The 12,722-nt window shown below is 34.0% G+C and overlaps 1 protein-coding gene across 2 annotated transcripts in view; it reads right to left on the bottom strand.

Moving 5' to 3' along the window:
• The window catches only part of LOC136854543 (GTP-binding protein Di-Ras2), a 261,584-nt gene that overhangs the window by 10,335 nt on the left and 238,527 nt on the right, over positions 1-12,722 (bottom strand). For both annotated transcript variants that reach the window (XM_067130889.1, XM_067130890.1), the window contains one exon: positions 7,721-7,910. In XM_067130889.1, the coding sequence (XP_066986990.1) occupies positions 7,721-7,910 (190 nt within the window). The remainder of the gene's footprint in view (positions 1-7,720; positions 7,911-12,722) is intronic.

Below are 12,722 nucleotides of genomic sequence, written 5' to 3'. Positions count from 1 at the left end.
TAATTAGCGCAAGGGTTATAAGAGTCGTATAGCACGTCAAATAACGTGTCAGGTAACACTTATGAGAGAAAATTACGTAATCATAAATCGATGATTGCACCCGTATCCTGAGCTATAGACAAAAACCACAGCCCTTCCTCAGTCATTTAGGATTAAGCCATGAAAATAGACGTCCTCTTTCCACAGGAGAAAATAATATCAAAACAAGAGTCGACCCTTCCGGTTGAAATAAAAAGAATCCTTTTTGTTTAACACTGACAAGTATGAAAAGTCCAAGGTTACAAATTATATAACAAATGGAGTTTTCCTTTCTCATGAAAAAGAACGAAGCGTTTATATATCCCCTTAGGGAAGTTAATGAAGTACTACTACTACTACTACTATCGTAGGTCATGGCAAGTTGAGGGTCCCTTTGTAATTATAATTTTTTTTGTGTGAAAAGTCGATTCAATTTTCCAAATAAATATTAGAAAGGGGATCCTTATTGACTTAGCCATACATGGAGTAAGAACTCATTATCAACTCAGTGAAAATATTAATGAGAATTTCTCTATTCATGAAGGAACTAATAAAGGAACCTATGTTCTGCCCGTAAAAAGATAAAAGAATGTATGCCTTTGCAATGAGAGTGAAAAAGTTCGAATTCAACTTCCTATTTCACTATAAGAAAAGAGGAAGATAAATAATTCTGCTGGCAATCAACGAGCAACAAAATCCCAATTTTCAAAGTAAAAAAAAAAATGGACCATCGTTATCTAGACATCATGACAAATAAGACCCAATTTCCAGAGACAAAAGGCAAAAGGCAGCTTCGAATTAACGAAAGAAATCGACGCGTCCTTTATTCTCGCAGGTTGGCAATGAAGCTGACGAGACCGATGCGATAGTTTTACGTTGGGGAATAATCAGAAGGGTCGGACGTCGAGACAAAACTGCTCAATCACTTGGGAATGAAGATTACAGCTTGAACTTTTAATGGAAGTTGATACTGGGGAGGATTAGGCAGACAAAAAACACTCCCTCGTCGATGACGAACAAAGGCTGGGAGCTGAGGTTCTCAGTTACGCTTACGTAACGGGCGAATGGCGACTAGAAGGCTTGACGAATTATTCCGTGCCTCATCGCCGATGCTAAGGGATGCAAAACAGTAATTGAAGATTGAAGAGATTAGAAGTGACTGAAGATTTATGGCCAGCACATGAGAGCCTAAATGAGAATGGATATGGTGATTTACCATCTTTGTTTCAAGGTCGAGCATTAATTCAAAATGTGTATTTTGAATTTATGGTTTCTCAGTGTGACGTAAAAAATAGGAAATACATAACTAGAAATTGATACGAATATCCCTTGCTTAAGAATAAGAGAACGACTGATAAATGCTGGGAGCCGAAATGGCTGTTGTTATTTTGCCTCTCAGAAGAAATAAAACGAAAATAAAATATGAAGTGACTGATTTTTGAAGCTCACAGCATAGATGATAAGAAATATTGTAAGAAATATCATCGCCATAAATAAATGAAAGATGATTCAGAGCCTGAGGTTTTATCATGAAAATTTTGTGAGAAGTTTGGAACATAATAACATAATATGAGAAGGCAAAACTCATGTATGAAGTCAGTGCTTATCTAAAGCTAGTATAAACAAGTAAATTTGATTATAGAACATTTTACAAGTCCAGGCAGTACGTGCAGAGAAAGAGAGAATTCCTTCAGAGCAGAGAACGGGAGTTATTAAAGTTTACACATTTTAACGTAGCGGAAAAGATGGCTTGGAAAATATGAAAGTGGGGAGGTCGATGAAAGAGAAAAATCCGAGATATAATTGTATTTCCTTCTCAGAAATTAGAAGGACAAGAAGACTGTCCATTCGAGACGAGAAAAGTGTTCGTAAATAAAAAAAAGTTCTAATATTCAGGCAGTGTGGGTCTGAATCCAAGATAAAGGTGAGTGACACAGCATGTCTGGGGGAAAATATACTCAAGGTTAGATATTGAGAGAAGTTGTATCCTTGATATTTATGATATTTATAAAGAGTATGGATATAATAATGACTTTATATATATATATATATATCTATCTATCTATCTGTGGATCTATGTATATATATACATATATATATGTGAGTATCTGTGGTATATATATATATATATAGTGTGGTTATATATATATATATATATATATATATATATATATATATATATATATACATACATATACATACTTATATATACATATATATATGTGTGTGTACGTATATACATTATACACACACACGTATATATATATATATATATATATATATACATGTATGTATGTATGTATGTATACACACATATATATAACACTGCCACATCTAGCATCACACACACTTCAACCAACGCTATTCATACTAACTAGAAGGTCCCTGCCATCCAACAATGCCTTCACCCTCCTTCGTGGGCAGAGAGCAGCTTATATTCTCACCATTACCCTTCTACCAAACCTCTCTCTTTCTCTGTCTTTCTGTTATTAACGCTTTTGTCAAGTGGATCAATGACACTTCACCGTTTCTTTATAGATAACCTCTCCATACTACAGTCACTCAAGTATTGTAAAGATCAATGATCCCTCTCCACGCCTTTCCACGAAGCAGTGAACAATCACTCGTGTAAAAATGGGTCTCTGAATATTTTTCTCAACGCCAGTATTTGTGAGTTAAATTGTTCTTCATAAGTGGTTCTTTCGGAATCGAATTTAATTGCAATTCTCGTAAATGGGAAGCAGTTCTGAGTAGATCATCACCATCTAGCTGATTTGATGGATATGGCTTCTGCAATTAATTGGCAAAGTCAGAAAATAGACAACCCGTTTTTTCAGCGAGCTTTCAAAGCACCTACGAACAACGTAAAGCTTAAGAGCTGCTGATCTTTAAAGATCGTGAAGTCAGTTACCATCTGACTTGACAGACTGATTATCCATCAGTCTAGTATGATCTGTATTGTTATACAGACGTGAATCATGGTTTGACAGGAATCTATGGGGAGTATAAATGTTTTTGTAGGTAAGAGAATAAAGCTTTAAGAGGAACATTTGGAGAGAGATGATTGGAACTAGGCTTCTCTGGGCACCAGAGGAGGTGGAAGACGAAGATCCAATTGCATGAGAGATATAAGACGGGGGCTGGAGATGAGTGGAGATTTGTGGAAGTAAAAGTACAGAGAAGGCATGATTGACCAAGGTTGAAATTAAAACCAAACATGTCTTTGTTGCAGTAAATTATGAACTGATAGTTAGTTAGTCGATTATAAAAGTTGGTAAATGGGGTGAAGAAAGACGGGATGCGCTCTCTCAGTATGTATATCTATCTATCTATCTATCTATCTATCTATATATATATATATATATATATATATATATATATATATATATATATATATGTATACACTTATAGATTGATAAATAGATAGAGAGACGAATTGGCAGATAGATATTATTTGTACTTGAGTGGGTTAGGCACTAATCTAAATGTGGTTAGCAGGACTACCTATGTACAGATATATCTACCTACCTTTCATGTAATCAACCCTGTGTTTATTTATCAAAGTAAGTTTTAATTTATTTTTTTACATAGGACTGTCAAGGCACAAAAATACTTGTTCTTAATTTTTTAGATTAAGTTTAAAAAACTTTTTTTTAAAGTTTAAACAACACTGTTAAGGCAGAAAAGATTTCCAAGCCCTCATTTGATTTCAACCCTCTTCTCTCTCTCTCTCTCTCTCTCTCTCTCTCTCTCTCTCTCTCTCTCTCTCTTCTCTCTCTCTCTCTCGTCTTTTGTCTCGCTCTTCTTTGCCTTTTCCTCCGAGTTCCTCCATCTTCCTGTGCATTTGTGAGGAGGAACAATCCTCCCCCCTCCCTTCCTACCTCCCTACCCCCCTTCCCTCCATCTCTCCCTCCCCCAAACTTTTCTTCCTCTGTTATTCATCCTTCCCCTGCCTCCTTCTTCCTGATCTTCCAAACTATTTCCGTGTTCCATTGTCCGGAGTCGTTTGAGAAATTCTACCCCATTTTTAAAAGTCGACTTTATATGGCCTAGCTCTCTCTCTCTCTCTCTCTCTCTCTCTCTCTCTCTCTCTCTCTCTCTCTCTCTGTGTGTGTTTCTTGAGGGGCAAGCCAGATAAAATATGGTAAAAGCAAATGGTCGTTTCCCCTTTTCTTTATTTCTTCTTTATTCTGTTTTCGTTCGGTTCTGTACTGGATGAGGATATCTGGAATCCGTCTGTTGAGTTCGCCTCTGGTGGTTTGAAATATTATGTAAATATTGAATAGTAATTTTAGATATTAATCAATGACAATGTGGGTTTTCTTTAGAGGTATAAAGAAGGGATTTGCTAAACGGTCATGCTATAAAAAATAAAGTAAATATCACTGCTGCTGCTGCTACTACTACAACTATTACTGCTACTACTACTGATAATAATAATAATAATAATAATAATAATAATAGCCTATTATATCTTCACACTGATATTAATGATAGCATCTTATGTCTTCGTAATAATAATAATAATAATAATAATAATAATAATAATAATAATAATAATAATAATATCTCTTATATCATCATACTATTATACGTAACTACGTTAAAATGTTGGTAGAGTAATAATAAAGAAAGCAACTGCAATAATACCCCCCTAAAAATGTTAAGTTTCATCTGACTCACCAATTTAACTTGTCTTTTAGAATCTGTTACACTCTGCCCAAGATTTCTTACTTCAAGTGAGAATGTGAATAAAATTACTTCCATAATTTCAAATCGCCATTCACCTGCATATCCAGAAGTAGATTGTCTCTAACCTTACAAATTATATATGTAAGTTGAACTGGTGAATCAGATGAAACTCAACATTTGTATGTATGTATATATATATATATATATATATATGTATATATATATATATATATATATATATATATATATATATATATGTATATATATATATATGTGTATATATACACATATTTATATATATATATATATATATATATATATATATATATATATATATATATATATATATATATATATATATATATATATAACTGACCATCTTATTGTGCAGATGACAGCTTTAAGAAATTAAATTAGCATAACGTACCATTCATGCAACTGAGCCAAAGAACAGCTCTAATTGCTAATCCATTTTTCACAATTCTTAAATATGCTTTCCACATGAATGACTGTTCTTCTTTCACTTAAGATACAAAGGATTAATTCTGGAAAAAGATGACTTCGTCTCATTGTATTACTTCGCCATTTCTTTTTCCTGTCTGATTTACACACACACAAAAAAAAATACTCATTAATGAATCGGCATTACTCTGACGCACCTCGATATTAATATATTCAAAATGTAAAACTTGTTATTTTTTGCCGTCTTGCTCAAATTCCAGGTTTAACTAAAGATATTCTGAAAGGGAAAATTATTCTCTCTCATTCAGAAAGAGATGGTACACGGTTATCCATCTTCTAAGAAATTTTAGAATGGCTGGAATTTATAGATCTGAATAGACATCGCAAAATAAATTGAGTTAGTTATACAAATTCTGATTATGATTCTGTTCATCTTTCAAATATTCATATACCAGGAATCGAATCTAATTTATTGCATTTTTCAAGGATTCATCCTTCCAAGATTCATATACTAGGCACACTTGAATTTTCTTCGTTTTTCAAAAATTCATAAACTTGTTAGAAACTTTACGTCTATTCATCTGTCAAAAACCACAGCATTTGTTATGGAGACCGAGGGAGAAACACTATCAACAAGGTACCGTTGACAGGAAATATATCCAGGAAGTTCCATATTTCTTGAAAACAAACAAAAGAGACGAAATAAAATAAAACATACGGGATATGAGAACAACCAGTCAGACACTATTGCATTCCCAAAGTGCCATGGGGTCTAGCGAGAGAGAGAGAGAGAGAGAGAGAGAGAGAGAGAGAGATTACTTTATTGTTTTATTGGCATTCTTCGTTCAGATAACGAAACGAATGGGACATGCCACATTACTTACAGACGGTGGATTCTGCCAACAACATTCTTGAGAATACCGAAGTTTCTCCTATGCTTTTCTAAATTCAATGTCATCCTGCCTCTGGGATTCCCCAGAGAAAATGTTTCTCTGAAGGAAGAAGAAGAAGAAGAAGAAGAAGAAGAAGAAGAAGAAGAAGAAGAAGAAGAAGAAGAAGAAGAAGAAGAAGAAGAAGAAGAAGACGTATCTCTATTTCTCATACGACATTTCTCTTCGGCAGTATTATCATCTTCTCCTTCCAATCTCGTCGGAGTGAGAGACACTTAAACCCAAATGGCGATTCGTTTGAATAGATATTCTCCATCATACTTTTATTGCTTTTCAAGAACGTAAAACAGATTACATAGTCTTACACCAATCAGATCCAGGGTAAAAAAAAAAGAGTGAAGTGCTTAGCATGATTGATATCTTATTGGAATAGCACACAGTCGCCAGTAAGGGAATGTATGATAGATTTAATTCTACGCGTGCGCGAGGATTTCGTAAGATCCAGAAGAAGGACTCTCAAGGGAAATAGATTGGCTGGCTTTAGAGCATTTCTGGAACAAGAATCAGTTATTGAAGGTAATAACCTTTGTCTGGTCTGAAAAACTGTAATAATCAGAATATTGGTTATCAGCTGGCAGGTAATCTAAATGTCAGTACCTTTTATATTTATTCAGAACCCAGGGAAAGGGGAAAATATTTTTACATATGAATGAGAAAATTTAAGTGAAATGTATCAAAATTGCAGTAGTTTACTCTCTACTCTGAAGCTCACTGCATATGACTTTTGATTAAATTTTTTGTTTTTTTTAAAAATTCGTAACGCCTTCAATCGTGTATAAAAAAGAGTTATAATTGACGTGCAAAATTAAGGAATCAAATTACTATCAGTTTATTTTAAAAAAATCTATTGAAAAAAGAAAAAAAATTATAGCAGAACAGATCGAAGTTAAAAAAAAAAGAAAATGAAGACAATACTGATCGTCCACAACAGCAGTTAAGCGAAAAAAAGTCGATCTAGAGAACCTCCTTTGGTCCCAGGGACGTGCTCAGAATATGAAAAAAGGAAAAAAATGTTCAAAGGGATGCATCAGATTCAATAAACTTCGTATGCAACACCTGCTCTGTTCGGTTGGGCGATATCGTCTATTCTCATAAAAGAGGAACACAACAATATAGGAACTTCAGATTTCCGATAACATCAGCAATTCTCTCTCTCTCTCTCTCTCTCTCTCTCTCTCTCTCTCTCTCTCTCTCGTTATTGTCACGTAACTTGTAAAGATTGCAGTCTTGTTTACCTTTTTCCCAAAAAAGGGCACCGCAGGTTGCCTTTCTTTCGCCCTTCTCACTGATCCATACCTCAATTATGGTTTCTCTTTCCCCTTTTGTTCCCAAAGTCTACCTCATGTTTTCTTTCTTTTTCCCCCCCTCTCGCTTCAGGCATGGGCTCGCTTTTACGTGGTATACCTCAGAGTCTTTCATTTTTATATCTCACCAATCCAGGTTTTATGTCATTTTCACTTTTCACCGATCTTTACCTCAGGTAACGGTCTTTCTTTCCCCTTTTATTCCCCAAGGTGATCTCAGGTCTTTCTTTTTCGAATTCAGTGATCCCTACGTCAAGTTGTCTTTCTTTTTCCCACTCACCGACCGGTGCTTACCTCAGGTATGGTCTCTCTTTCCCTGGCTGGCGAGGCACTTTTCCTCTGGTTCCTGCTCTTCGTGTAGGCAGACGACTGGCGCTTGAGACTGGACTCGTCACTGAGGGGGACTTTGCCGATCTGCAGGAACGTGCGGAAGAGCTCCTTGATGTTTATGTTTTCCTTGGCAGAGCACTCGATTACTCGACATCTGTAGCGGAAGGGAAGATAAAAGACAAAGACTGTAGCGTCAGATATGCTTTTTATATATATATATATATATATATATATATATATATATATATATATATATATATATATTTATATATATATTTTTATGTGTTTGTTTATTCAAATATGGCAGCGTTCAATTAGACATTGTAATATTGCTGACATGCTAAAGTTACTATTCAGACAGACTAAATAACTCAGTACCTGGAGTGTGCAAAGTTACTTAGAATTTTTGGCAAGAGGAACAAACCTTTGTGTGTTATTTTGGACTAAAGATAGCCAATAAAAATGAAGTAAAGAGAGATATGAACTTTTCAGACAAGAGGGAAAGAAAAAGAACGTGATACTCTTTCTCGAATATTTACCGTTGTGAGAAAAGATATCAGGATGAGAACTAAATCTTTTTCATTTATCAGGGTTGTTGATATATAATTAAAGTACAGTTGACCACAGACTTCACATTTTTAACTCTGAAAGAGCAGGTGTTTCACGTGACATTTATAAAAATTTATATGACCTAGTTTTTGACGTAAAAAGGTATAACAAATTCTACTATATATATATATATATATATATATATATATATATATATATATATATATATATATATATTATATATATATATATATATATATATATATATATATATATATATATATATATATATATATATATAATTGAAAATTTTATCGACATTTAAAACTTTGTAAAACTTTTCATTTTAAAATGCAAAACATATATCCAAAGATATTTTATATTCTATATAAAAGGAGAGATTTGGATACGCAATGCAAGAAAAAATATAAACTTTTCAGATTATATGAAACTTCGATTCTCAGCTCGAAAATATTTGAATGAAAATAAATTGACAGTCTTTACAAAGAGAGAGTTTGGCTATCTTGTCCGAGAAACGAAATGAAAATGGACATTTCAGAGTTATAACGCAAATGGGATGTTTTTAGAGATGTGGGCAGGAAGAAAGGTTTCTGGGAAACTAATGAAAAACAGATTGAGAGGATCCTTAAAGATATATATATCCTGAGCGGTTGGTTGGAGGAAGCACAAGCTATGAGCCCCTCCGTCATCATATATGCACAAACACACACATACAAATGTTTTATATATTTTAAGCGTAACGAGAGGTTCTAATGTATGAAATTGTACATATGTGGATAAAATGATGCGAGAATATGTTTTTAAAATAGAAAGTAGCAGTGGCAACGTTCTCGAAGTTATTATACATGATAAGAAGGTGAAAAAGAAAGTCAATAAACGTGGTAACAAAAATAGTTTATGAAGAATTGGATAAATTCGCAAAAGGACGATTACCTGACCGTAGGTACGTTCATCGCATTGTGGATCAATAATGATTAATTCTACCTATATGAAGAAGCCATTGTAAAAATACAAAAAGAATTAAAACAATCGATAAAAATAAACACGATTACAATGAGCTTAGTTGAGACGAAAATATGATAATAATTTAATCGTCGGATACGAGTTGTATTGTAAACAGCTCTAGAAACTGGCATCCTTAATGTTTGCCAAAAAGTTTTCTAATATTTCACTTTATGCAGAGAGAGAGAGAGAGAGTTCGCCAAGCACCCAATATCACCTCATTGTCAGGTATATCTCTCTCGCTTCATTGCACTGTTGCTTCATATTTTTCAAGTTTTCCACCAACTTGAAAATTTCATTATGAAAATAGGGAGAAAAAATTCCCACGTTACTGCTACCTTCGGATATTTACAGAAAATGACAGCTGTAAAAAAAATTGGATATTTTACAATGGGAAATGAAAAAAGCTGGATAATCACTTCAGAGCCGAGTTAATTGTGAGTCGTTGAATGGGGTTGGTTCGTTTTCCTGATCAATCAGTTTATCACCTGATTTATTGACTAACAATGCTTATGAACGTAAAAAAGACTCAAGAAAGAGTATAATTATTGACCTATTTTGTAAACAAACACTGGCAATTCACTGCCAGTCTCATCAACTTATTACCAGAATCCATAACTTTGTTCCCGGATGCAAGAACCCGATCAGAACATGAGAGAATCGGGAAGACAATGCAAGTATTACGAAAGCAACGAGAAGAACGTTATTTCATTCGTAGAAATGATTTTTCCCGGTTAAGAAAATCCTTTTCGAAAAGGTCTTTTCATAGGGAGAAATTCTTTGCATTTTGTTTCTATTTTTTGCTTTTGTTGCTGTCGGATACACAGCACGTTCAATTTCAAAGATATTGGCTATGAAGACACCTGAACTCGCAACGGATCGTGGTTATGAAGCTAAAATCAGTCGAGTTATGACACATAAGACTAGGTTCACCCAGAAACACAATTTTAGCGAAGGTTGCAGAATATGTGTATATATATATATATATATATATATATATATATATATATATATATATATATATATATATGTATATGTATGTATGTATGTATGTAGACAAAATCCATGAAGGAAAGAGAAACAAAGGAGTGCTGCAAGGCCTTTCGACCTATGGTCCTTTACTTAGTGCATTTTGTCTTTATTTATATATTCATCGTGTTCTATATTTTCGTGATTCAGTTTATATATATATATATATATATATATATATATATATATATATATATATATATATATATATATATATATATCATGATTGTACAATTTCTTTATATTCGGAATGGTTTCTTCTTCTGAGTAATTCACTTCGTACATCCTAAAACATTAGCTTGTACCCACTCTTTCACTTAGCTAATAGCACTTATTACACAGATATTCATCTTAACGTTGTTCTGTGCGGATAATCTTAAGTATATATCGTCTTCTTTTCCTAGCAAAAGATTCTCTCCCTGCCTTCTGGCACGGCGGAAGTCTTCTGGAAATATCCACTTAGGTGTTTACGAGGATAAAATTCCATTATGATAAGGCGTAATCCTTTACTGTTACCGGGAACTTGTGAGGGCTCTGCCACCAAACATTCTTATAGAGTATTTAGGATAATCACTGAGGAGGGAAAAGGCGATAGGCAGGGAAGAAGAGAAGTATTCTGACAAAAGAATTGAAGGGATTAGAAAATTCAGAAAATATGTCTGTTGATAAGCTAAGGAATACTCGTAATGGCAAGACAAAAGCTGTGGGCAAAAATAACTCCCTCCTTCACGCCCACATACACAGATATACACTCTCTCTCTCTCTCTCTCTCTCTCTCTCTCTCTCTCTCTCTCTCTCTCTCTCTCTCTCTTTCTCTCTCTCTATAATTTATATATGTATATATATATATATATATATATATATATATATATATATATATATATATATATATATATGTATAAGTAATGTGTGAAGTATTAAGGAAAAAAATAATATACTCATATAAAATTCAAAATACTAAAAATTATCTGGTGACTTGACTGAGAAACAATTACCTATTCTTTTCCTTAACTACCCTTCACGTCAAAGTCTTACCTTTCCTTTGCTAAAGTCAAGTTGTAGAGTTACTGATATGTAGTTTTCTTTTGCATATTGATGAGAACGAATATTTTTTAAATATTCTTTTTTCATATAATTCTAACAACAAATAAGTTTCGAGGTTCTCTCTGTAAATTTTTTGTGCTCTCCTGTGAAATAACTATTTGTGTTAAATGTAAATTTCCTTTAATTGTAACTCGCTCTTTCTTCTTATATCTATTTTCAGAAAATCCTAAGTTATTTATTTACTCTTGACCCTGGAGAAAAAATAAAAAGAGAATGGCCAATGCCAACCCCATGCTTTAAAAACTGAGCCGTGGATAAGCCCCTTAAATTGAAACCAGATTCACTTTGCGTGGTATATTATCCATTTAAAAAAATGCAAAACGATCGTAGACTCCAAATTCGAGACTTTGGATTAAAAGTTCGAAACTGTTGTCTGTTTCGATAAAACCAGTCCCGAGAAGAAAGTTTAGCTAACAAGATCTTGTTTCGGAAACACCAAAATCTCTTGATCATATCGGGACAGCGCTTTCGGGTTCCTAATGGAACGAGACGTACAATAATCAGGGAAGGGGGGAAAGCTTAGATAGCATCTAGAAAATATAGTAATAGCTTAGATGGTCTTCTAGAGAATCTAGTTATCCCTAGATGATGATGCTCTGAGAGGAGAAAGTTGGAAGTGCATTTTAAAATCGGTTGAATACACAAAACATGACTTTATTCTCTTTAGCTAGGCAAAGGGCGAACAATTAGTCAGGTGAAAAGGACTTTAAAAGGTAAGTCAACCAGGAGGAAATCGTGTATATACCAATTATCAGTAGATACCCAAAGGAGAAATCATTTTCCTAATAGAACGGTACTGATCGCCTAATAGAACAGCACATATTGCAAATACTTTACATAAGCAATCTTTTGATATATGCTCTGAAGAAAAAATGTATTGTTCAGTATTTATTCATCATTATTGGAAAAAAAAGCCCAGTAAATATAAATCAAACATAAGGAATCGTGGTAGCTTCTATTGCAAACAAAGGCTGTTTCCCCCTCCCAAAGCAATCTAATTGAAATCAATATCCGGAATGGCAACAATGAGCTGACATTCCCTGTCGAGCAATCCAAAGGCAGGGGACTGCGCTTAAACGCGAAGGTAACCTGGACACACGTCGGTGACACTCGAGGATTGAAAGCCTTGTCAATAAGGCAGTCAGTCATGCGTTCGAGTTCGGATTTCGACGAAAAAACTAAACCGTGTGAAACCCTTTTTTTGTTATTATTTGGATTTTGTTATGCTGTTCCGAGCGATCGGTTTGGTTCTTTGTTATCT

This window comes from Macrobrachium rosenbergii, chromosome 29 (genome assembly GCF_040412425.1).
Source record: "Macrobrachium rosenbergii isolate ZJJX-2024 chromosome 29, ASM4041242v1, whole genome shotgun sequence".
Classification (NCBI taxonomy): domain Eukaryota; kingdom Metazoa; phylum Arthropoda; class Malacostraca; order Decapoda; family Palaemonidae; genus Macrobrachium; species Macrobrachium rosenbergii.
The sequence above is the reverse complement of the archived record's forward strand: the minus strand, read 5'-3'. Positions and strand labels throughout refer to the sequence as shown.